This window comes from Erithacus rubecula (genome assembly GCF_903797595.1).
Source record: "Erithacus rubecula genome assembly, contig: SUPER_Z_unloc_2, whole genome shotgun sequence".
Classification (NCBI taxonomy): Eukaryota; Metazoa; Chordata; class Aves; order Passeriformes; family Muscicapidae; genus Erithacus; species Erithacus rubecula.
The window spans coordinates 6,132,459-6,159,814 of NW_027635860.1; the positions used below are offsets into that span (position 1 = coordinate 6,132,459).

The following is a 27,356-nucleotide window of genomic DNA, read 5'->3' on the forward strand; positions in this document are numbered from 1 at the left end:
ATGAATAGTTACAGGAAGTTTGGAAATAGATTTTTTGTTGTTGTTGTTTACTTTTATTTACTTCAAGTAGATTCTGCAGCTTCCTTCTGTCAGGAACTTAATGTAGAAACATCCACCTTGAGAGAAAATTGTGAATAAAATGAACTCTAACACCTGTGGGGTTTTTTTTTTTGTTGGTTTTTTTGTTTTTTTTTTTTTTTTTTTTGTTTTTTTTTTTTTTTTTTTTTTTTTTTTGTGGGTTTTTTTGGTTAGGCTTTTGATAAGGCCGATTAAAAACTTTTATATGAAGGATCTACTGCTCCAGCTGGATCCCTACAAACCTATAGGGCCTGATGGGATTCCTCCAAGAATCCTTCAAAAGCTGGCTTATGTAATCACAAAATGTGTCTTTTGAGTGGTCTTGGGAATCCAGAGGTCCCAGCTGACTAGAAGCTGGCAAGTATGTCCTGAATTTCAGGAAGGGAAGGAGGACACAGAGCCTACAGGCCTGTCAGTCTCAATCAACCTGGTTTCCTTTCATGACAAGGTAACCCACCCAGCTGACCAAGGGAATCCAGTAAAGTTTTCAATGCGTCTCACAGGATCCTTCTGGACAAAATGTCCAGCCCAGAGCTGGATAAACACACCATGGGATGGGAGCAACTGGGTCAGGCAGGCACAAAGGATTACAGAGGATGGGGTGACATCAGACTGGGGACCTGTCACTGGTGGGGTTCCACAGGGCTCCATCCTCAACCCTCTGCTCTTCAACATCTTCATAAATGACTGGACACAGGACTGGAAGGGACACTGAGCAAGTCTGCAGATGATACAAAACTGGGAGGAGCTGGTGACTCCCTGGAGGGCAGGGAGGCCCTGCAGAGGGACCTTGACAAATCAGGGTCTGGGCAAGCACCAACCATGAGGAGTTCAAAAAGAGAAAGTGCTGGATTCTGCATCTGGGATGGGGAAACCCTGGATGTATGGACAGACTGGGGAATGGGATGCTGGAGAGCAGAGCCATGGAAAGGCACCTGGGGGTCCTGGTCAGTGGCAAGCTGAACCTGAGCCAGCAGTGCCCTGGAGCCAGGAGGGACAACCCTGTCCTGGGGACATCAGGGACAGGAACACAGCTGGGCAAAGGAGGGGATTGTCCTGCTCTGCTCTGAGCTGGGGCAGCCTCACCTCCAGTGCTGGGGCTTTGCTATCCAAGGAGCAGCTGAGGTGATTTGGTCTGTTCAGCTCAAAGGAGACTGAGGAAAGAGCTCACTGCAGATACAACTTCCTCATGAGGGGAAGGGCAGGGACAGGCTCTGATCCTGCTCTGAGGGAATGGCCTGAAGTTGTGTCAGGGGAGGTTTAGGCTGGGTGTTGCAAAGAGATTCTTCCCCCAGAGGGTGTCTAGGCACTGGAACAGGATCCCCAGGGCAGTGGTCAAGCACAGCCTGACAGAGTTCAAGGAGCATTTGGACAGTGCTCTCAGCACATGGTGTCACTCTTGGGGCTGGTGCTGTGCAGGACCAGGAGTTGAATTCAATGATTTATGTGTGTCCCTTCCAACTCATCTTATTCTGTAAATAATTGCATGGTTCACTTCCAGTGCTGTTTACATGATTCAGAAATATTTTAAACTAAGGGTAATGTTTCTATTGTGTTAATGACCCTACTAAACAATAAAAATAAAGAATCCTATGCTTTCTGACTTATGGTGACAGTAACTGTTCAGTGCCACCTTCAGCTTTGTTCTTAATCTGGAGCCTCACTCTATGTCACAGTGCTTCGATTAGCAACAAAAGGCCCTATAAACTTTGATGAAGGGCCAGGACTCTCATCTCTGCCATTTTTTAGGTTTTTTGGTGTTTGTGTTATATTTTCTGTTCATTTTCTCTGTTGCTACCATGCATGATGGGCCACAAAGTTGTAGTGAGGGGAAATGTTCAAGTGGATACTGCTGAAGCAGACTGTAAGAGCTGCAGCAAACAAAACAAACTACTGCTGTGCTCAATATTAAAAAAAGAGGCAAGTACTGGCTATGAAGAGGCTTACAATGTATTTAATTTCTGCATATTTTGTGCAATTTTCTGCATATATTTATCCAGCTCTGCGTTTTTTTCCTTACACAATGTAAAAGGCTAAAAAGCAAGCTGGTTTGCTTTGCAGGCCTTAGCAGAAAAGACTGTGAAATGAAGTGTAACTCTGTTATGAATGGGATCTTGTAATAACTGTGTCTTTGAGTGTCACTACTTTAGAAGTCATTGTGGTGTCTCAGTGCCTTCTTGGACAATTTCCTAACTCTTGCTGCATTTGAAAGAACCTGCTGAGTGTCCCTTAATTCAGGTTTTGACACTGTATGCCTGCAAAGGGGGAGGCCAGAAAATGTGGTGACGTGAAAAGGAACTGAGCTGAAGGAACTCAAGACAGTGTTGAGGCAGGCTTTTACTTTTGATTCTGAGCCTAAGAACTTTAAAAAAGAATACCATTTATTTTTTCTCATTAACATCCCCTAAATAATGAGTTCCAAGTGCTTTTATCCTGCTGCAAAAGCAGAAATGCAGTTGTTCTTCTTCCCAACTTTTTAAATTAATGTTGAACTACTGTGCAATGGAAAGACTATATGTGTTTCAAAAAAAATAATTTATTTTACAAGAGAATTTAACATAAAACAATAGAGTACAAGGGAAATAAGTTCACAGATTTTTGTGGTTTAAGGAACAATTAAGATGTCTTCTAAAAATGCAGAGATTCATTGATCAGGAAAGAAGAGATACACTTGACATATCATTGCAAAAGAAGCACCACAAGGGAACAAAAGACACTTTCAGAAAATAGAAGGTCTGACATTGCTGGTGAAATTTAGGCTAAATATGACAGAGAGAACATGATGATCTTTGTTTTTTTTTTCAGTCCCATCCCATCACCAGGATGATGGTAGGTAAACTTCCACCATTTATTTCTGCTTCTATCTAATCCTGTGAGCCCCACCCCAGTTCCTGCTGATTTTATATTGAGGCTATTTAAAAATGACATAAAAGTTCAAACAAAATTTTAAGGACACAATACAGTTTCATCCATTTTCGAAATGTCCAAATTAATAAAGTTGTTCAAACCAAGAATCTTTGGCATCTGCAAACCAGAATGATTGTATTACCAAAGTGCAAGGATAAATCCCAAAATTCTTGTATAAAAGAATTACTTAAAGACAGAGTAATGTGTGTATGTGTGTATGTGTAGTATGTTTTGTGTGCATGTGTTCTCAGTTACAGTGAGCCTCTAGAAATACAGAGAGGTAAATATTTCTGTCAGCTGTTTGTTTTAGCAGTCACATAATCCTTCCTTTGATGTCCTGGGTCAATGAAATCCTAGTACCATCGAGGTTTAGTAGAAGATCTATTAAAAGAGTTGTCTGTGATCTTTCCTGCAACGGAAACAGCATTTAAAGTTATTACTTTGTCACAATGAAGGAATATGTGTGCATTCTTGATTGCCCCAATTTTCCAAATTGAGTTATTTTTTAGGTTACCAGTAGAGTGTAATGGTAGCTAGAGAGTTAATGATCTCTTCAGCTTCCTAGAGCTATCACAACAAGGTCTGGAGAAAGCAGGGAAGATCCATGGTGGAAGCACTAACTCTCTTGGTTATTAGCAGGTTACTCTGAAAATAATCCTGGAGGCAAGTTACCAGAGCAATACTGTACAATGTGGTACAATATTCACATACCTTCTCATCTTTAGCCAACAGTCCTCTCAAACTGAGGTAGCTTTTCCAGCTTAGGCCATTTAGTGTCTAACATCAGGATATTACAATGTATACTGATTCATTTTTGTGAGAAAACAGCAACAGCATTTCTGAAAGGCTCTTAGGAAAGGTACATCTTTTTTTTTTTGCTCTAGGGCTCGACTCCTGTTCCTGCTGAACTGAGCCAGTGTGTAAAATCAGAACTGATATCAGCTCAGTAGGCACCGGAGGACGGGTCCATCAACAGCCTGGAACAACAGCAGCAGCCGCAAGTTGTTTCCAACTGGAGCTGCCACCATTTCCTGCAAACAACACACAGTGCTAAGCTAAGACTGCAGAGACATCATGACAACATCTGTTAAAGAGAAGACTATAAAACAAAAGCTTTATTGATAATTTCAGGTTAAAGTCACTAACATTATTTCCTCTGACCTTTAGGAAAGTATGGTAATCAAATTACTGTGGGCAATGCCTTACACTTGCAATCAGACTGAGAACTTAAGAAGCACTGTTTATCCTCAGCTAATACTAAAATCTTTGGTCCTTCCCAGGTTGCCTCTGCCTCTTACTGTCCATACTCTGAACCTCGGACACATGTATTCATCGCAAATCTGCCCGTTCAGCAGCAAGGGATCTCAGCCAGCAAACGCTCTCTGTCCTGCAGAGAGTCTCCTCTCCCTTCTCTTCAGGTGCAGAACTTAGCCACTGTGAACAAAGAGGAAAGCAATCACTGTTCACCAATCAGCTAAGCTCTGCACCTCACCAGAGAGATCTCGGTCTCAGCAGAGATAGTTTTCGGAGGAGGTTCTTCTGTGATGCTCTGCTGCTTTCCTCTGTTTTTTGTGGGCCTGGGGGGTTTGTTTCTCCCTCCCTCTCTCTATTTTTTTGGGTTTTTTTTGGGGGGGGGCGGGGGGCTGGGGTGTCTGTATTTTGTTTGTTTGTTTGCTAGATGGAGAGGATTCCACGCTGTGCACCCATCAGACCATTAATGGTGAGTTTCATGCTAGCAGCTGTGGTCATGGCTGCGTGGTAATCCCTGGCAATGTGATTTTAATCTTAAGTCACAAATCATCATGCCAGGAACCCAAACAGCCATAACATTTAAAGAAAGCTGTGCAGACACACAGAGCATTGTACTCAGTACCTTCAGATTTTATGTTACAGCTCACCATGCACTTCCACTCTGTCTGTAAAGTCAAAGGGGTAATTCTAGACTATTGCTAATACCTGCATACCATATAATTTTCCTGTGCTAGATACTTACCATTAGAAACTTACAGAAATTTTGATTTTATTGTTTCTGGCCTTCAGACACTTGAAGACACCAACCAGATTAAAAATTGTTGAACATAACTCAAATTCCTGTGAGTCCTTGATAACTGAGAGTACACATGATAGTCTCTTTAGCCTTAACTATTTCAAAAGGTGTGTCTCCTACCCCACTACTGATATCATGCCACTCTACAGCCTGATTCACCTTTCCTGAAAAGTTTTCTTGGCAGGGACAGTTCTTGTCTATACAGAAAAACAACATGGCTTTTCATAATTAAACTTGCTTTCATAGTATCTTGTCACTGCCTGTATTTCATATAAACATAGCAAAAACCACTACAAAATCAAGTGGAACAGTCAAATACTAGAACAGGAGAAAATTAAGATTTTTGCTTGGTATCAATTAGGTGACAATATGTTTTTGCTAAATTAGAAGCCTGAATTTTGCAGCACAAATCAGCTGTAAAATTTTGTGAGCAACCAAGGCAATCAGTCTGTCAGATGAGTTATATGATTAACCAAAAATCTGAGGTATGCTGTACTGGAAGAAACTTTCATACAAATCTAAATGGGTTATATGTTAAACATGCATGTGCAGACATAGTAAGGCTACCTCTCTGTCTGTTCAGACAGAGAAGTAGAAAGTATCTTTGCAAATTTATAGCCTATGGCAATCTTTATTCCACAAGTATTTTTGCAATTCTTCTTCTCTGGTGAGTCTTCTCCTTTAATTTCATAAACAAGCTAGCTTCTTCATGTTAAGGCTACTTTTCTTACCTCGTAATCAATCTTCAAAACCTCAATACCCTTAACACAAAAACATTTGAATTATCAGCTTGTTCTCACATGATTGGTATTTGTTTCCAAGTCTACAGTTTTGTATTTCCACTGTGGGATCAGGCTCTTTTCAAAGGCTGTGCTGCCTGTCAAGTAAATATGCTGCTCTATTAAACAGAAATGCTCCTTGCAAAATTGAAGTTTTTGTAAGCAGAGTTAAGAATACAGAATGGGAAACAACTGTAGGCAGAGCCTGGCCTTCTTTGGCCATTTGGACTTACAGTTGCCTCTTGTACAGTCCATTACAACAAAGCCATTCTCCACGATCTCCAGCTATGCCTATATGTATGTAACTCACTGCTCCCGCAGCTGGGCTTAGGGAAAAGAAAAAAAAAAACAAACAAGCCAACAAGATATGCAACAAGAGTTATTTATCAGCCTAAGCAGCCACAGTCTGTATGGTATGCCAGAATTTACCACATTCAGTGAGCTTTCCATATTCTTCCTATATGAAGCAAAATCTGGATGTTAGGATTAAAACAAAAAATCACCTTTTCAGAATAACATCTCTGCCACCACTTTGGCTGAAGATGCATCCATATGTTCTTGTGCTGCAGCAAAGCATTTCCGTGCAAGCTCTTGTTGTTTTGCATCTTCGTTCACCATTAATTCACCATAGAGATACACACCCATAGCCTGAAAGAAGAGCAAAACACACAAGCATCCTACCACCAGTAATAACTAGTTAGCTGGTTTTATGGCACTGACCTCCTAGTATTCATTTAAACTAAACATGAAATAAAACAGACAATCCTAAACACAAAAAATACTATTTTCCTCTCTAGTGCCTATTTCTCTCCCCCCAGAAGAACTAATTTTCTCTGTGTCTCTTTAGCCCAAAGATGGCTGTCCATATGCTGTGTTGACTATGTAAAAACAGACTATTAATGTAAGAATTCTGTTTTATGGCATGACAAGAAAATCATTCCTCACTCCACTTTCCCTGCCACTTTTCAAATTGAATACTGTTTTCTTTTACCCACTACCTCATTTTTTTCCAAATGTCCCTTAAGAAAAAAACTTCTCCTTCCTCCAACAGGATACACATTTGCTTTCCAATTGTCTCATTTACTCACACATCCATGAACAAAGACTGAAGTACTCCACCCTACAATTCCCATTTGGCAATTCTGTAACTGGACATCAACTGAATATGGTCACGCCTGTGTTTGACTACTCTTATATGAGAAATACAGCCTAACATGCATAAACTCTGTTTGGGTACAAAGGCAAGCTTTTCTTAACTATTTATTCTAGACAGAGCAGCTATAAAAAAAGGTAGTGGGGCTCCTGTAGGGAGATCTGTGCCTCTTTGACCACTGCCAACAAAATTTTGGCCAACTTACCAGGAAACATATTGGAGATTGTCTTTTTTTTTTTTTCTGATGATGTTTTTTTTTTCCTGCTAATTACAGGAATTCAGTAAATGTTAAACAGAACTTACCAAAACAGGATTACACGTTACAAAATATTAGTATCTTAGCACGCTGACTTTCAGAGTTATTGTTTGGACACTTGCAGGAGTGGAAAAATTTGGACGGCATTGAGAAAATACAATTTTTAATGCTATTCCTCACAATTTCTAGCATTGGTTGGCAAGTCTTAAAGACACCTTCAGCCAGAAGAGAAATGTAAAGTTTAACAATGACTAAATTAAAAGGAGAAAGTCTCAGAGTGGCAGAAACCTGCCAGACTCCTTGACAATTCCCTAAGCATGTTCTGACACCAAGCGAACCAAAACCTCAGACTTGCAAGGTTTGCAGCTCAGCCAGGGTCTGGCAGCCATACAAATGGCCTTGGAGCTGGGCTCCAGTTGCTCTCAGTGAGAATTTTTTAAATGGTGAAATTTTCTTGCTATTAAAACTGCCTTCTTTACCCAGCATTACTAATTCTCCCCTAGGTCTAAACATTAACATGCAGAAAAAACACTGGTGTTTTGTAGAACTTCAAAGGATCTAAATAGTCCATTTACATTTTTTTCCCAGACTTTTAAAAGCCATGTTTAAAAGCCAGTATGGACATGCAACTGCTCTAATTTAAGCACTAATCGCACCAGAAGCTGGTTGTTCCATTAACTGTATGTACTGCTGAAGTAAATAAAATGAACATTATATTAAAAAATTGCAAAAATTATTTCCCTACACTGAAGAAAATGTCTTTATTTGGCGTAGTAGCTACTGTATTCATGCAATTCTGTGTGGTTTTATCAACTCAAGGATTTCCCAAACTCTGAACCCTCAGGTTCTGCTGGTGGTTATCTCCATCCTTTCATAGAATACAAGTATGCACAATAAATGTAACTCCTTATGAAATAATATTCTTTTATGTCTTTTGTTTGTTTGTTTCATTACAGAGCTTGCCAAGAGCTCTGAGGCTTGTTTATTGGCTCAGATATAAATAGGAGGTATACTTTCGAGCTAGAAGAACACATGACAAACTGCAGTAATTCAATTGTGTTGCCTGAAAGCACAAAATCCTCATTGGCTCTAAACAGCTTTGTTCATTGTAAGCACAAAAGGTAAAGACATTAATATCTTGCCTAGATTTTCACGTATCTTCACCATTTTCTATTTTTAAACATACATTTAAATATTTAAAATTCATCCTAGGCAGTGAATGTCTCAATTTTATAGGGTTCATAGTGAAAAAAGATAAATAAAAGTGAAATATAAAATAACAAGACAGAGGTACAATTAGAATTCTAAGATCACAATGGCCTAAATAAAAGGCCATAGTAAGGAAATCATGTATGTCCAGCCTTTTAAGGCCTTCACAATCCTCTCTTAGCATGTCCCTATCTATGGAGAAGCTAGCATTCCCTGGAGGTGCACTATTGTGCTATACTACTTCTAGCTTCAAAACAGAAGTTACCACAGCACTGACTGCTTTGTACTTACCTCATACCTGCATTGATATTCACAGCCACACCTGCCTTCCTCATCTTGCAAAAGGAACCTGCTGAGAAGTATCTTTCCAGAATCACTCCTACCTCTGGCTTGCATATAATGCAAGGAGGAATTCTATCCTATTTCACCACTTGACAGAAGATTGGCACGTTTAGGTGGGATTGAATACCCTACCCTAGGTGGCTTCCTTAAACTACAATGTTTAGGGGACCACAGAAGAAAAAAAATTAATACACAGCCATGTTTTTGACTAACTGCAGCAAAAAAGTATACTAAAATATTCTTTCTAATTTCAGCATAAGGGTCTTAAAAAGTTGATTGTTTTCAATATGCTAGTTAAATGCAACTTACCTGATCCTCTCTGAGGAATCTCTCAATGTCTCCATACCCAGGTTCATATTTGTGTTTAATCACCAGTTCACACCACCGATGACGAACCTTTGGGAAGAAAAAGAAAGCTAGGTAAAAAACAAATGAACAAACAAACAAATCCTTGTATTTTATCTGAGTGTTGACAATATATCTGTACCAGTTTGGGTTTATCATCCTTGTTGGGTTTGTGGTTTTTGGCAGGTTGCAGCCTGGCAAGTCAGTCAGCTGGACAGAGGAGCCAGAGCTCTGGGCAAATTAACCAGGCCCAGGCACACATCTGCAGCATCTTCACTGCCACTGTTTCCAGTCTTGACTTTCTTTCTTTTAAGTCAGGCTGCAGGTTATTTCTTTCATATTGTCAAAAAGAGGGTGTGGGGAGTAGTGGAAAACAGAGATTACCACTGCAAAGGTCTGGAGAAGCCACAAAATATAACTGATAATATCTCCTATGTAACTGTACCACACAAGCAATAAAAAGGCTTAAATGTAATTCTGTACCATTAAATCCATTCCAAAAGGATAAAAGTTAGATATCAACCCATGAAACAGAGAATTTTCACTTAAATGAATCAGTTCTGCTACTAATAGATTTTAAGCACATTGTTAAACATGTAAAATTCATCTGCATTTAAAAAGCCGTCATACTCTTCTACCAACACACGTTGATAAAGAACAATTATTGACACACTGTAACAAGGTTTTCAAGCAAATTACAACTGAAAATACATTGTCACTTAAGTAGTATCAACATTAATTACATGTGTGCTGTCTTTACATTTTGACTTTGCTATTCACAACTCTTGTGGCAAATGTGCCATCTTACTCTCCAGCGAGGTTTGCCTGATTGGAGCCAGCGATCAGCCTAACACTTTATATTCCATTAGCAATTCAGCACTGATAGTAAAGGAAAACAGTTAAGTGGATTAACTCCCAATGCTTCTGTTTCAGCCATTTCTCTTACCATCTTCCAAAAGACAAGGCACTAATTAAAATGACCTTTCATAGTAAGAGTGAATAGTTTTTGAAACTGAGTCCAAGTCGTGCTTATATCAAGTAGCTGAATATGAACCTTTTTCTGAATGACAAATGTAGCGGTAACACTGAGACCTGCAAATAGAAAGGGAAGACTGGGAAAAAGATACTGTTGCTTTTGGAAATAAGGTTTTGAAAATAATTTCCTTTTCATCCTAGTCCCTGCCAACTTTACAGGTCTGGAAAAAAATTCACCGAATTACGTTACATTAGACGCTAATCCTATGAGCATAACAACAAGTGATAAATGCCCACAGTGTACATGATACCTCTTTTCAACTGACCCCTTATACAAAATAGTTTGAACACATCTTATAAAAATAAAAAACTGGGAGATTTTGGGGCTGGGTGGGTTTTGTACTTGCTGCATATACGATACTGAACAGCTACAGTGCTGTGCATTATAGGGAATAACTGCTGTCTCTTACAGCTTTTTACTGACAAAATAACAGCTGTCAGGATTCCTGCTAGTGCAACCAGAGCTAAATTTACAAAAGAAATAGCTTTCCAAAATTCAACTCCCTTTGCTGTAGATGTACATTACATTATATGTAATGTAGACTTTTAAAACCCTACCCAGCTGCTGCTTCTCCCAGGAGACACTAAATGTTTCTCCAGTAAGTCTTCCCAGGCAACACAGCTTTGCTACAGGGCTTCTTATAGCACCAAGCAGCTCCTTGCCTGGATGAAACCACCCTGACTCAAAATGTAACCATACACCTCTCCTACTCATATGAGTTAAACAATATAAATGCATTTAAAAGACAGTAGATACACTTTACCCTGCACATTCTTCCATATATAACAAACAATCCAAACAGAATTTCTAATATATTCTGATAGTAATGAGGAGAATCATGATGAGGAGAAAGAGTCTGCGGTCCCCTCCTGTGATCACTGCTCTTCTACATCCCATGATCCAGCAGTTACAGCACTTACCCAGGAGGTAAGCAATCAAATGCAGCTTCTGTAGCTGCTCATGACCTCAAACTGTGCCTTCAGCAAGAACATTTCAACAGCAAATTATAAAGTATTCTGGGATGGGGCTCTCTCCATACCTCCTAGTGGCATTATTTCCTCTGCAGTTATTAAAGTATTTATTGATGTAGAGGAGGAATCACAAGACTAAAGGGCCTACAGGTCTGAGTGCTCTTGATAACAAGTGGGGACCTGGCTTAAAGAGCACAGAAGCCAGTGTGCCCCCAAAAACACCTTTCTTGGTGCAACCACTGTAGCTGCACAGAGAGCAGAAGTTCTCTCTGTGAAGGCATTCATGTTGTCTTACTTCCTAACGTATTAATGTCATGGATATATGACTGACACTGCATCATGGCCTGATCATCTAAATTCCAGTGGCTTTGGAAATCACAAAACTAAGCTGTGTCTGTTCCCTTAACTGTTCCTCCTTCCATATGGTTTCTGTCCTTGGCAACCAACATCTATTCAAATAGTTCAAAAGAAAAATATTTATTTGTTGAGTGAGATCTGAGACAGCACACACTTTTCTTTCTCTCTTTTGCCTTTTTCCCTTTCTTTCCCAGGGTGAGTACAAATCCCAGCACATTCCCAGACCCGAAACACTGGAACTTTGCCATCTGGGGCAGGAGCAGCATGCCTCTTATCCTCAGATTACACATTTGCCTCCTGTCTGCCCCAAATGTTCCTGTGGCAGAGCAAAATGCAGGAGAACACTAATGGCTGCTGAAGGGCCTGTGAAACCATCAGATCAGTCAACCCTGCTGGCTCCCTGTGACTTGTACGAGACCCCAGAATGCAGAGCACAGAAAGCAAGGCTGGCTCTGACTGCAAAAGGGGCAGGCAGGGCCTTGCACAGCGTGGACTGAAATATGTTGGTTACATTTCTGCCCCCTGTGCCATATGGTGTGTAGACAGCCGTGCTACCCCAACTGCAGCTGAAACAGTTTCTCAGACACATGAACTACAAAGAAGTAATTTTTCTATGATACTCCATAGCCCTAAGGCTGATTCCACAAACATGAATTTTAGTCATAAATGTAGAGTGAAAAAAAAAAAAAAAAAAAGTCAGTTCCCAGCATCTCATCCAATGTTTAGAGTGGCAAGATCAAAATGGGCCCCACGGCTTCACAGCCTAATGAATGAGTCATATGAACAGGCACTTTCAACAAAACAGTCTCAAAAGGAAATTCTGAAAACCAAGTAGCTTGTGGCAGGACTGGACTAACCACACCGCATCCTGTGTATGCTCTTTTTTTTCTTTTCCTCCCAGGAGCACATACTTAGTGACAAAAATAAGAATTCATTAATCCTCTCGCCGTTTTCTCTCTGCATGTTTCTCTGTGCTCTTCTACAGTTCAGAGATTCACAGCATATGTTGTTGTTTTGCCTGTTTACATCATAAACAATATAAACTAAACCTGAAAAGCAATTTACAGCAATCCATCCTGTTATTGCTGGCAGAAAGCACCTAGGACTTTGCTGGATCTGAAGCAACACCTTAGCTGCTTACCCACCCACACACACTCTACCTGGTTTGGCAGCTGCAAGGACCCAATGCTGAAGTTGTAATTGAAATTTATTTTCCCAGCTTGCAATATTAGGGTAAGAGCTGTTCTCCCAAGTCCAGGACTGATGGCTGGCACTCCTAAGAATGAAGAAAAGTGGGGCAGAAGAGTGAAGGAGGTGTGCTGATACCTCATATTCCTTGTGGATGGATCCTCATTGCTTGAAAATTGCTTTTTCCTCCTACCCTTGCTTTTAGAGATGGTGGGTGGCCCCTCCACTGCCAGGTTTTCAAGCTAAATGAAGTTTGTTTCTGTGTATTTTGCAACTCAATACTCATAGTAGTTGTGCATTTCTGAGGCAGAGTTCAGTAACATGAAGACAGAGAGACTCAATGTCTCAGGTACAAAATCTAATTTTCACAAGTATCAACAACAAGATCTAAGTATTGGCACATACCTACACAGAACATCATGAAGGGGTGCTACTGTCAGATAGCGAGTCCCAAACATAGGAGCAGCAGATTATACAAATAATTCCAGAAGTCTCATAGTATCTTTTAATTTCATTTTCAAGAAAAATACGCAGTATTGCATAATATTATTTGTAACTCAAAAATTACCTGCATTTTGACAGCTCAATGAAAGATATCAAGACCAAAATTTTGATTGGTCTGTTTTCAGACAATGAAACTTGCTGCATGAGATTATTTTGGGGGGTAAAAATTTACATAAAATATTCTAATAATCCAGCTCTAAGCTAGTCCCTTTGTTTTAGCAACCTGGGACAACACTTTTTGGGAAATGGTGCTTGAAGATGACAGACTAAAGCCATATAAGGCTTGACTTTCAAAAGAAAAGCTCCCAGTGACATACATAAGGAGAAAAAAAAAGTTTTTAAAATATATTTTGAACATGTCTTAATTTAAACAGATACTAATAGTTTCTGACCCGGTGATAAATTCTTTTGCCCATGTAATTCTCCCCTGCCTCACACAATCACAGAATCACAGAATGGAATGTGCTGAAAGGGACTTGAAAGATGATGTAGTTTCAACCCTCCTGCCATGGCAGGGATACATTCCACTAGATCAGGTTGTTTAAAGCCCCATGCAACCTTGGTCATGGATGGGGCACCTACAGTTTTTCTGGACAACCTGTTCCAGTGCCTGTCCATTTCCAGCATACAGAATTGTTTTCCTACTATCTAATCTGAGGTTACTCTCAGTTTCAAACCATTCTCCCTTGTCTTGTCACTATATGCCCTTGCAAACAATCATCCCCCATCTTTCTTACAGGCTCCCTTCAGGTACAGATGGCTGCAGTTAGGTCACACCTTCTCTTCACCGGGCTGAACTAAGCCAGGTCTTTGGCCTTTCCTCACAGGAATCACAGAATATCACAGAATCACAGCTAGGCTGGAAGGAACTGTTAAGGACAACTGACTCAAATTCTCAGAGTTGCATACAAGCAAAAAAAGAAATATTTTACTTCAGAGGTCCACCCGTAAGATTTAGAAAACGAGTAATTTGAACCATGCCTTTATTAAAGGGGGAAAAAAGTTAGACTTTACTAAGCTTTTGGTCTACAGAATGGGAGTTTAGCTGCAGGGAAAATGAGTAAATTTTGCTAATAGCTGGATCCAATTTAAAAGGCGCCATAAGACAACAAATCTAAATCACTGAACAAAAGCAACATACTTAAAGATTTTAGAAAATGGGATCATTTCAAATAGAGTAAGAGCTATTGTTCAAGACAATGGAACCTTTATTAAAGGTATGGGGCATCTGTGATCTCTACAAAATACAGAATAAGACTCTACTGAAAAAATCATTTGAGCAACTTGACTCTTAAATGTTAATTAAAGAGTATCAGAGGTCAGACTCCAGTCTAATTCACAGAGGAAAAAACAGAGGGCTTTTTTCCAAATAACCAAGCTATGGCTACAAGAGATTAATTCTAATTGACAATAAGGTAGTATTCCAGAGCACCGGAATGCTGCTCTGTTCCATCTGAAATCATTTATCACTAGTATCACCAGTATCTTCCCATCTACAGATAAACTGGATTCAAATATTAGATCATTTGCCTACCTAATTAAGGAACAAATGTCACTGGACGAGATTTGAACTAAACAACAGGTTTTAGAGTTGTTTAGCATGGAAGAATTACAGTTTAATAATTGCCAGTTTTACAGTGCATTTAATGATGTTTTCCCCCTCTTAGTTGAAATATTTACCCTTTAATACACTTTTTTAACACCTTTTCATTCTATATAGTCTGAATTTCAAGTGGGCACTCCTATCTGTTAAGCCACACAAACACATACTTTAGAAGGTGCATTTAACTTCACTGAAACTTGCCCAAGTGAGGGATGCTGAAGCAGCTCACCAGAGGCAATGAAACAGCTTTTTGTATTACAATTGTCTTGACAGACTATCAGTTTGGCAATCTGAAAGAGTGTACTCAATAGCCAAAAACGTACTGGATGCTAATCAGAATGGATTCATCATTTTTACAAGGATTTCCGTAATTCTGATTATTGTGTTTGCCAAGGATTTCTCAGGAGACTGAGTAAAGGAGGCATCTATCAGCTTAAATTAGTTTTATTTTAGATCAAAAATTGGACTTCACAGCCCAAGTTTTCTCTCAAGTTTGGTAGCACTTGCTCTGACAGTACTGCAGAGCCCAGAGAAACCAAAGAATACAGCACCACAGCAGCAGCAATCTTTAAGGGAATCTTTCTAGCTGGGACCCTCATGGTATCAAGGTTCAGTTCATGCTGTTTCTCACAGTGCAATGCTCTGATTTGGTATAAAACTCTTAATTTTCCAGAGCTATGGCCAAAACTATGATAACATTTCAAACTTTAAAAATGGTCTTTGGTAGCCTTACTCAAGCTATATTTTACTTTGACTACTGGAATGACATGCTGTTCAGCTGGACCTGAGGCAGATGGAGCTCATGGAACTCCACCATGCTCTGCATTTGACATTACTGATTGTATAAGCAGCCCCACGTTGTATAGGCAGATTGTACAGGCCATTTCAGCCACCTTGGACAACCACCCTTCCAGCTGTGCAGTACAGCATGAGTATCTCAGCCCACTGACACCCCAGAAAAGAAGAAAACAAAAAAACAAACAAAAAAGCATGGTCATTCAGGAAACTCTAAGGCAGTAATGGGATGGGAGATCAAAACTTTGTTAGGAGCTAATTGGAATTTTGAGGAGGACTATATAGAGGTCTAAAATAATTTAAAACCTGGAGTATAAGCTGGTCATTTAAAAGTCACTTAAAAGCTAATTTTAGCAGAATATCAGACATTAGACTTTGGTAATATTGGTAGCAATATTCTGCTTCCTTCTGATTTGCATTTCTGCAGAGATCAAGCAATTGCACAAGGGGCAAGGACATGCAAGCCCCATCCCTCCTTCCTTCACTCAACAGCACTGATGAAAAGCTGTGGGTAGAGTTCAAGCAGCAACTGCCTATAGTACAGAATAGAAAGGTGTGTCACAATCAAGATCTGAAAGGCAAATTCTATTGCTTAGTCAATGGCAGATTGTGGGACAGCTGGCAGCATTTGAAGCTGTACCTGTGCTCATGTGTCCATGGGCCAGACAGCATGATTCCACAGCTCTGCAAGCCTCAAGCATCAACAGGTGCCTGCTTGAACCTTCTCACATGTATAAATGTGATTTAGAGGTACATATTTTCTTCCTGTCCTTCTTCCTCCCCTCCAACCACACGCTCCTGTTTTACCATCTACATAACACAATGTCAAAAAGTTTATATAGTACCATAGACTCTCTCAAGAGCAACCTCATCAGCTTCCACGTGCTGTAAACATGACTCCACCTTCCACCTGCAAATGCAACATGCATCTTTCCCACAGCCACCACAGAGGTTCTTTTCTGTGTGACCAAACAGAAGCCAGGAATCACAAAACATGCTGCTTCAGAAAGCCCAGGCAAAGTAGTGGGCAACCTTACTGCTCTCTGTGGTCAGAGAGGCATAGCAACTTCAGGACAGGATTCACTCTTGGCAAAGCAGCAAATGCTGAGGACTTCTTTGGAGAAGACAAATGCCCTTTCCCCACCCCCCCACCCTTCAGCCTTACAGCAGACAGCTCCCAACTACAAACCAGACATTCTTTTCCCTACGTGGGCCCCATCTGTGATCAATGACAGCTGTGTTGGTAGAAAAAAACATTTCCAAAAGAAGTCAGAAAAGGCAAGAGACTAAGAAGCCATGTCTAATCCTTTTTCAAAGGTGGCACTGGCTGTGCCTCTCTTCTGATGTCAAAAGCTGTCACTGTGAATAAGAGGCTTGGTTGGGATGCCTAATTCTGTAATCTCAATGCTCTTCAGCCTGCTCCTCCTTACCCTAACAGGAGATGGATACAAAACAGAATGGTCTCTAGCTTTAAAGCAGACAAACAAAATTATGATAGGGAAATGACCCAGAGAACAGTAAGTTGAGAAAAAGGCCACCAGTACCAAAGCAGAATGACAGCTTCAACAGCACTGTCTGGTGGCTGATGGCTTTTCTCATGCTGTGCACATTTGTGTTGCCACTGTCCCTATGCTGTGGAGAGCAGCTCCTATATCATAGGGCATGTAATGTTTAACACAGCATGTGAACTAAATTTTAAAAACAAAGGTTTTAAAAAATAAGTCTTAATTTAAAGCACAGGTACACTACTTATACTGGAGCCAAATGCTTCGCCTTTGCCTGCACTTTCAGTACTGTCTGCTCAGCATGTGGATGCAGCAGTGCCATTCACAGCTTGTAGCAAGATGAAGATGGCAGAAAAGACATCACCATCTGCCTTTTTAACAATTTAACTGGAGATGTATGCTAAGCTTTGCTTTGCTGTGGTGCTTCCAGCTCTCAGGGACAAGGCTGCCTTCTGGCTGGTGACAGAAGCAATGCCTGTGCCACCTTGCCTGTTCTCCATTCTCACTCCTTCCTTCCCCAACAGGGTGCTCTGGTGAGGATGGCTGCATGTGTGAAGACAGAGTCTGAGGGTGAATATGGAAAAGCTGCTGGGGGGACCAAGAGATCCTGCATCTCAGAGGGAGGGGAAGGAAGACCAGGTCCCAGCCGAAGGTACAACCAGTATCAGAGAGGTATTCCAGGGACAAGCCTCATGCCTTCAGGAAGGTAAGCTTGACTTCAGCATATGAACATATCCAGACACTTTAACTAAAATCACCAACACCTTGTCTGCCACCTCGTAAACAGCCCCTCCGACACCCTACTGAAACACTTATCTACAATAATAGCTAGATTATGATAGAACATAGAATGGGTTGGGCTGGAACAGACCTTAAAGATCAGCAAGTTCCAACCCTCCCACCAGTGGCAGGGAGGCCTTTTACTAGACCAGGCTGCTCAGAGCTTTATCCAACCCAGCCTTGAACACAGCCAGGGATGGGGCACCCACAGCTTCTCTGGGTGACCTGTACCAGTGTCTCACCACCTTCACAGCAAAGAATTTCTTCCTATTAGCTAATCTAAACCTACCCTCTTTCAGTTTGAAGCTGTCACTCCTTGTCTTATTGCAACAGTATCTCTGAAATCAGCAGAAATTTATACCACCATAGCAAACAATTCAAACATTTCCCATTAGCACTGTCTTTTCTGGCTGTCTCCAGATAAAGTCTGCTTATAATTTTTACCCATATAGTGTCTGCATATGTGTTACAACACAGATTATTTATATATGCACATAAAAGCATGCTGGGCTTGTAAACTCAAATATAGTGGAAAAAAGCACACAAACATACACATCTGATGCAGAAATTCAACTCTGAAGAGTCTGAGATCAAGCACACTAACAGCCTGTTACCAATTATTATTAAATTATATCTCCTACTCAGTAAAACGAAAGGCAGGTATAAAGGCGACAGTAAGCTATCCCCTTTGCCCATGCCCCTCTCTCCAGCCCTCTGCTTCTATCTCATCCATCATGTAACTAGATGCAAAAAAATCTTTTATCTTTGGTCTCCCACAGTGACTGTGGTCAAAACATTTGTTATTTCCATGCAAGATTACTGTCATAGACAAAATCTGGAACTCCATATGAAAATAAGACTCAAATTCCAAGCAATGAACAATGTGGCTGCCTGTTTTTTCCATAACTTAGGTCACAGCCAGTCTACTCAGTCCACGCTCACATCCTTCGAATTTCACATTGCTTAAAACCTAGCTTCCAACTTTCAAAATAATTAAACACAAGACTTTGATTTCAAAGAAAAAGACCTTTTGCATCACTCTCATACTCATTCTCCCTTCTTCAATGCCAAGCAAAAATTCTTAAAGGAAAAATATATCGATTTTATAAACTCAGAAGAAATATGCTCATTCCTGCAATGAGAACATTTAGATTTTTCTCTATGTTTGACATTTTTAATCATCTTCTCCACCGCTTTTATTCCCTGCTGTTGGAATACAGTGGAGATTGTTGCTTAGGACAATGGTTACACCACCTGGAACACAACACAATTCATCTTCAGGACACTGCAACTCCAGGTGGCACAAGAGTTGAAAGTAGGACAGCAAACTTTACCCACATTATTAAGTCAGTGACTCAGTAGTGGAAGCATATCTGTGTGGTTGTGAAATTACATTGGAATCTGCACCTTTGAATTGTCCTGATTCTTGAAGTATTTAGACTTCACAGGGCACAGCAAATTTTTTCCAAATCTGTGGTCCTTTTCAGGCATACTCTGCATCTGCAGCCAGTCTTTAAACGGAATGAGAAGTATTAGATGAGCTATCAGGACGAAGTCTCAAAATAAGTTTATTTTAAATAAAAATATTTTCAGATTGTTTTTCAAAATTAAAAACCAAAATAAACGAACCAAAAAATCTCCCAAAAAAGCAAACCTCAGAGGAACATCCCTACTGTTGATACCTAGGGGATTTTGTTTGTATTTTAAAAACTAACTCCTCCTACTACCATCCTCCTATGCGAGTGCTATCATATATATGCAAACAGAGTAGCCTTTTAAATTTCATTACAAAGGCAGGAGGTTTGTATTACAGCACTGTGCTTGTGCTGCACAACAGAGGAATACTGAGTAAAATTTTATGTAAAGCAATTGCATTCCAATTCAGAAAATCTTTAGGACTGAGTTCAGAAGCACAGAGGACTCCACCACCTCATTCTCCTTGCTGGACAATAGGATACAGAATCCTTATTACCTCCAATCCCTTCCTCCACAGATTCTTTGGATAAGGAGTAAAAAAATGCCAAACCAACCCATACTGCATATTTGGTTCCCTCTTACCAACAGCTCCCCTGCTTTCCAAGTCTCACTAAGTTCCTGGGCTGGGCTGCCAGAGGAAATTAAGTCCAAAACTGGCAGAAAAAAATCAGGGGTGAGAAGTGAACTGGACCAGTAATGGCAGCAGTCAGGGCACAAAAACTTAGGGCACAAAAACTCCTGCTCATGCCCCCCAGCAGTCACTGAGATCACTTGGAGCAAACGTGTTGCTGTTGGCGCCTGGAGGGGTGTGGGACTGGGAGTGCTGACTGGTGCAAAGCTATTTCCAGTGCTCCACAGATCTCGTGCTCTGATCATGCCCTTCAGCTAATGCTGATGGAGGGATTTTCTGTTCTTCTCAAGCGGCTGGAAAAGCCCCCCTACTTCACATGTAGAAACAAAACAAACCCAAATTATAGCTACAGAAATTATCCTTCAGCCAGTCTTACAAATTCGTCTCAACACATCCACTCAGTCACAACAGGAACATAAGCCAGAGTGAGTCTCATAGGACAATTCCCATGGCTATCACTGGAAACATTTTTCCTTCATCTTGTTCCAATTTTCTTAGTTTCACACTGAATTTTGGACCTCACCTTTGGGAAGCAAGTGCCACCTTCCTAGAAGCTACCCATTTCTAAGTTCCTTTCATTGGGAAAAAGATGCAACTCCTGCAAATGCATGCTTCTGAAAAACTGTCTTAACCAATACGAATACCAATACTGTCTGTGCCAAAGAGCCTGCAGATGGCATCTAGATGCAACAAGAACATAAAACAGAGTGAAAACTCAAAATTTTTCAAGATCACAGAGGACATTTTTCAAGTTGCTGCGGCTTCACTCAACACATTTATCAGTAATGAGGACAGTCTATAATATACCCTGAAATTAGCCCTTTTTCCTAGTGAAAATAGAAAAGGCTTTCTATGACAGAGATATATCCTTGCTAGGATTTTCATAAGGAAGCAGAAGAAATAGAGCACGGAAAGAAAATAGTACTTCTGTGAGGATGTGTGTGAAAAGCATCAGACTCATAATAGTAAAGAGATTTCACTTGGTGAAAACATGCATTTCTTCTTTCTTTTCCATTTAATGAAGGTACTACCTCAGTAGTGATTGGGTGCAAAAACCTTAGATATTATTTATTCCAGAAACAAATCTACCATGCAGGCTGACTTATCTATGGAACTTTTTCTAGGTTCCTTATTATTCTTTTCCTTTTATCAGATTCCTAATGATGTGCTAATTGCAATTCAATTGCAAATAAAAAAATATTCAATGCAACCATACCCATGTATAGTGGCACAATAATGCTCTAACTAAAACATTCATAAAGGAGAAGGCAGGTGAAATTTATTTTGCACTCCTGGTAAATTTTCACAGCAGATTTTTCAGTCCTGCAAAACATACTGTCTAACCCTAACCCCAACCCAAAATAAGGCATGTCCCCCTGATATAAACTGAAACTGAATAAACTGTATATTCAAATATGAAAGAACTACAGAAACTATTTTTACTTTTGCAGAAAAAAACCCCAAATTCACTAGAAAGCAATGCCCTGTAATGTGGCCATTAGCTCAGGCTGCCACCTTTTTTATCTACTAAATTGGTGTTTCATACCAACAATGATGTCAGTTAAGGAAAAGAACCATAGCTCTCCCTCTGTGGTTGCAATGCCACTATCTGAAACACACCTACCTGTACGACCCAGTACAGCCAAGAAGGACTGGCAAGTCTGTGGAGGCATTTGCAATACATTACTAATTGTATTCAAAAGCTGGAGACTGCTACTGAGTCCCTACCCCAAGGGAGGGCTGGCCTAGTGGCTGTGCTGAATGGAAAGCTCACCAAGTGCCTCCTGCAAGTGTGCACTGACCTTTCCCAAACAGTTCCCTTTCCCCATCCAGTTTTATGCTGCTGTCTACAGAGCTCTGTTCAATAAGTGTGCCTTCAAACAATGCTGTCCACAATCAGCAGGACAGCTGAATCATGCAACCTGAGAATGTGCTCAGCTAAACACAGTCACCATCAGATGGGAAACTACAAGAATTCATTTGTACTTCCACGTCTGCCAGCTTTTCACAGGCTAAGAAAGATCAATGAATCAAAGTTATTTTGTCCTAACACAATTCTCACCACTTCTAGGATGCCAAGCACCTTAAATAGTTTGCATTAGCGTGACTGCATTTCTGTCAGTGAAATAAGATGCCACCACTTTATAGCCTTGGTCTCACAGGCAGACCTCATGCACAATGAAGTACTTGTGTGAGAATGGCTTTACGCCACCCATTTGACTGATGATATTATGATCTTAACTCATCTTACATTTACTGCAGAAAGAGTTCTCGTTTCTCTTCCCTTCCCAGAATATATCACATTATGATCCCAAATACAGGGAAAGCTTTATGTAAGTGAAGAGCATCTCAGTCAACTTGCTAAGGCAAGGAAAACCAACAAAGCAGCTTTCCACATGCTGTGCAGGCAAGATTAAGTGATATCTAGAGTAGGAAAGAAAGAAAAACTAACTCTACAGTGAAAAATCTGGGGAATTACACCACAAATATTTCTCCTTCATCCACATTCTGTCGTTTTTATCACGACTTCTTAGGTATTTCAGCAACAAGCAAAACACACTTGCAGAAATATCAAGTCTTAAATAGGATAGAAGTGTCACACCCACTCTTCTTCTCTTACGGCTGTGATCTTCTTCCTGTCACATTTTTTAATTTTCTGCAGGCTACTCAGCCATCCTGTGCTCTTGTGTGCCCACAAGTTACAGGCCTTTGACCAAATGAAGAACAGAAATAATGGGAGCAACAGCTCCTCTAGCTAAGAGACTGAGTGTTACCTCAGACCTCCTGATGTCTTTTGTAAATTTACTCCACTTCATTTATATGAAAGTTCTCAATAGCTTATTCAAATGAGGTAAGATTGTACTGTCATATCAAAAAGATGTCATCAAGGTTAGACATATACAAAAAAAATACTAGCCACCCAAAAATTTCCATGTAGACCAACTCTCCACATTCAGCCAGATGCTAGATAATGGATAAATGAAACAGCTGCACAGAACAGCCACTTTGGAAAGAAACAAAATCAAAACAATCCCATACCCACTTTAAATTTTATTATCCTACTGTGCTGTCTGATGGCAACTGTAGCTGCTGCATTATAACATATCCCATTTCTCCTCAGCCAGCTGAGCTTCCAGCTGGACTCTGTCATGTTCAAAATGCAGCCAGCTTCTATAATGCTTCTCTTGGATGCAGGATGTCATATGTCATAGAGATGTAGCCTGTGCATGAGTTATTTTGTTATGTAGTGGGAAGCAGCACAAAACAGGGGGAATAGAAAATTGAGGACACAATCATTCTTCCATGGAATTTCCTCCCACTTGCCTGACACCACCTGTCTGAGCCACAATAGGTTCAAGGCACAGAGAGGAGAATGGGAAAATGGCTTTTAAATGGCTTTTGAAACCTTCATTGCTTTCAAAACAAAAATTTCTCAGACACACTCAATTCAAATAGCTCAGATCAATGAATTTAATATTTTGAAAACAAACCTGTAGTTTTGTGTCTTCTCAGATGTTCCAAGGTTTGAGGAGTAAATGGAAAATGAAATGACTATTTGTTACAGAAATGGACTGAAAAAAGTGCAAAGGAGTCACAAATTCTGCAATTTGCAGATGCCCCACAAAGCTCTCTTGGTATCCAAGATAGAGGCAGACCAGTCTGAAATGTGATTAAGCCATCAGCAGTTCTGGCTCTTGTGGCTCGAAAGCTATGCATTAAAAATCAAAAATATTTTACTTAACCTATGATTTATTTTTTGTCTGTTAAAAGAAGCATTCAAGCAGTGTCTGTCTTAGAGGGGAGATAGGTACTGAGCCTACATATCTGCATTGAAATCTAATTTGAGAGAGGACAGGAACAACACTGAGTAGCTGAGCAGATCTCTTCGAGATCAACCTTTACTTTCCAGGCCAAGGCTGACTGACCTCTCTCCTCTCCTCACTGATACAAAGGAATAGAAACAAGGCAGATAATCTGCTGCAAACCCTCCTCTCCTTTCTGAACCAGCATGTGCCCGTAGATTGTTCAGGCTGGACGTGCACATGGTAACAAATGGTCAGGAGTACCAAACAGTGCTGTTGGCAGCTTCACTGGCTGGGGACAGACTTGTATTTTGCTGCGGGCAGGTGCAATTGCCACCAGGTGTGCAATGCTTTACTACAACAAGCATGGTCAATTTTAAAGTCAAAATAAAAATGCTGCAGTGATACAGGCAGAAAAGCTTTAAGAGATAGGAAAAATGACTTTCCATGCTGTACTTGGCAGGACAGAAGGACCGGCAGTAATAATCTTCAGAATTACAATGTACAAATTTTAAGACCAAACTTAGTGATAATACAAAAAAAACCACCGTCCTTTGTATACCCTCTCACACGAAGGCCATGCAATTGCTTATCCTTACTGGAAGATGACTGTGAATTTAAACACTACTTTTCAAAAATAAAAAAATAAGTTTATTTCGTAACTTTTTACGGCTGGATGGAAGAAAGCTGACATCCTCACTTCAAAAATCCTGGAATACATCCTGTGAAATAGACAGTTCTCATCTTTTTATTGGCCTGCTTTCAAGTTTTTTATGCTTTTATTTTTAATAATCCATTTCTGATGTTTAGCTACTGAGAACATTTGAACTCCAGTAACACAACAGCATCATTCTATGTGATTTGTGTCTCCAGAAATTAAATCTAGACAAGAACAGGCTCAGACTGCAGTTCTTTGACCTGGGGTCACAACAACAAAAATCCCCTGTGCATATATATATGACAATGAGGCACGAATAGTCTGTTCCTCAGGTAGGTGAGGCTATGGGAGCTGGTTCCATTTAAAGGACTGTAGGTGTCTGAGCTCTGACAACTGATAAAATGATAATATTAATGTTATCTTAGTTGTACTTCAAAGTGAGTTATCTGCTATCCATTGGTTTCACCTTGTAAAATAAAATGGAGATTGCGTTCATTTCAGAGGTCCTAATCTTGTGGGTTGGTGGAGTTTTTTCCACGAAAAAGTTCTGATAGATCATTTGGGTACTTTTATGTAACACTGCAAGGAAAAAAGAAAGCATGAAAGTGAAGAGGAAGGAAAAACCAGAGAAACTGAAGCTTGTGGCCTGGTGCTTACAATTCACAGGCATGAAATAGCAACAACAACATAGCTATTGCTTTGATCTATCTCCCTGTTAATTCCTCTTCCCATAATAGAATCACTGACATTTCACTGGTATTCAGATGTGGTTAAAATATATTCAAATACCTATAAATAGAAATGTTGATTCAAGTACTAATTAAAAACAAATCTGGCGTTTGGAAAACTGCATCACATAAAGTAAAAGGTTCAGTACACATGAGCAATTGAAAAGTTGTTCTTTTTTTTTTTCCTGAGAAAAGGATAGACATCTGTTCTATCAATCTTTATGTTAAGATTTTGATTCCCAAGTCTTTCCAAGCATCTACACAGCCACTTTGGCATAAGAGTAACGAGACAGATTTTGCTCTCTCCTTCAATTCTAATAATTGCCACAAAGTTCCAACTATAACAGGGTAATTTAGGCGTACTGGCTTTCTGCAACCTTGAGCAAGGTAGTTTCGAAATAAACAGGATTCAAATGTTAAGTTCACCATATTCCTTCATTGCGCAGTAGATTGTATGCTACCCTTGTGACTAATCCTTGTATTATACACACACACACACACATATATATATACGCACACATGCACACATATATCTCTACACTCCCGTATTTTCATCACTGATTGCACTTTCTTACCTCCCCTCTTCAATACCATGTACCTGAAGCACAGGCTTGTTGCAGGGGTGCTTTCAGCCACTATCTCTGCTACCTTAATTGTCAGAACTTTCCCAGCTTGAGAAAACCATGGCACTTCTAAGAGTCCTCTCTGCACATGATAATAAAGATTTACTGGTTTGCCTCACACAGATATAATGCACTTTGGAGCAGGGATGCTATGTTTTACAATATCATATAAAGCAGTGATTTCCTCAGGGGCTTTTGTCACTGGCACTTACTAGAAGCTACTGTAAGGCACTTACTAGAAGCTACTGTAAAAAACCATTAAATTAAGGCCCCAAACCAGAAAATACTATAGTCCCTCTGGAAAGTTAACTTTCCTAAATCCTGAGTGACACTTTGGAGCATGCAAAGTTACAATATGAGCTGACAATGGGGAAGAATAATTTTAGACTATAACAGACTAAAGATTACATTTGGAGAAAATATCACAATGAATACAAACTGGGCTTCACTACACAGAAGAACACAGTGAAAGATCTAACAGTTGAACAAATGTGCTGCCTTAGGTACTGTGCTGCTTTTGCACAGAGGGAGGTCGGCTGAGAGGCGTCCGGGGGAAGAGCACAGGGCCCGGAACAGGAGGGCTGTCCCCGCTCTGGGAGCTTCCCCTGTGGGCTGCGGGGACCAGTCAGAGAGCTGATTTACTGGTTGACAAACTCAGTAACCAATTAAAAAGTTATTTGGCTTTCATAAATCACATTGGTAAAGCTAAATCTGGTCTCTTTTGACTTCCAGTTTACAGGGAGGCAATCGGCTCCGGCTCAGCTCAGTCCCAGCTCAGGCCCAGCTCAGGCCCAGCTCAGCCCCGGTTCAGGCCCAGCTCAGCCCCGGCTCAGGCCCAGCTCAGCCCCGGCTCAGGCCCAGCTCAGCCCCGGCTCAGCCCCGGCTCAGCCCCATCTCAGGCCCAGCTCAGGCCCGGCTCAGGCCCAGCTCAGGCCCAGCTCAGGCCCGGCTCAGCCCAGCTCAGCCCCAGCTCAGGCCCCGCTCAGCCCCAGCTCGGCCCAGCTCAGCCCCAGCTCAGCCCCGGCTCAGGCCCGGCTCAGGCCCGGCTCAGCCCCAGCTCAGGCCCGGCTCAGGCCCGGCTCAGGCCCGGCTCAGGCCCCGCTCAGCCCCAGCTCGGCCCAGCTCAGCCCCAGCTCAGCCCCGGCTCAGCCCCGGCTCAGGCCCGGCTCAGCCCCAGCTCAGGCCCGGCTCAGGCCCGGCTCAGCCCCAGCTCAGGCCCAGCTCAGGCCCAGCTCAGCCCCGGCTCAGGCCCAGCTCAGCCCCGGCTCAGCCCCATCTCAGGCCCGGCTCAGGCCCGGCTTAGGCCCAGCTCAGCCCCAGCTCAGGCCCCGCTCAGCCCCAGCTCAGGCCCCGCTCAGCCCCAGCTCGGCCCAGCTCAGCCCCAGCTCAGCCCCAGCTCAGGCCCGGCTCAGGCCCGGCTCAGCCCCAGCTCAGGCCCGGCTCAGCCCCAGCTCAGGCCCGGCTCAGCCCCAGCTCAGGCCCGGCTCAGCCCCAGCTCAGGCCCAGCTCAGCCCCAGCTCGGCCCAGCTCAGCCCCGGCTCAGGCCCGGCTCAGGCCCGGCTCAGCCCCGGCTCAGGCCCGG

The 27,356-nt window shown here is 41.3% G+C and overlaps 1 protein-coding gene across 8 annotated transcripts in view; it reads right to left on the reverse strand.

The window, feature by feature from the left end:
- Nucleotides 1–2,596: 2,596 nt before the first annotated feature.
- Nucleotides 2,597–27,356, reverse strand: part of AOPEP (aminopeptidase O (putative)) — a 186,108-nt gene continuing 161,348 nt past the window's right edge. For 5 of the 8 annotated variants that reach the window (XM_079330950.1, XM_079330949.1, XM_079330944.1 and 2 more), the window contains 3 exons: nt 9,081–9,167; nt 6,315–6,459; nt 2,597–3,394 (listed from right to left, as the gene is read on the reverse strand). In XM_079330950.1, the coding sequence (XP_079187076.1) occupies nt 6,319–6,459; nt 9,081–9,167 (228 nt within the window). In that variant the 3' untranslated portion in view covers nt 2,597–3,394; nt 6,315–6,318. Of the gene's footprint in view, nt 4,420–4,622; nt 6,138–6,314; nt 6,460–9,080; nt 9,168–27,356 lie in introns of those variants that run through there. The other 3 variants (XM_079330946.1, XM_079330948.1, XM_079330947.1) reach the window with 3 other exon arrangements.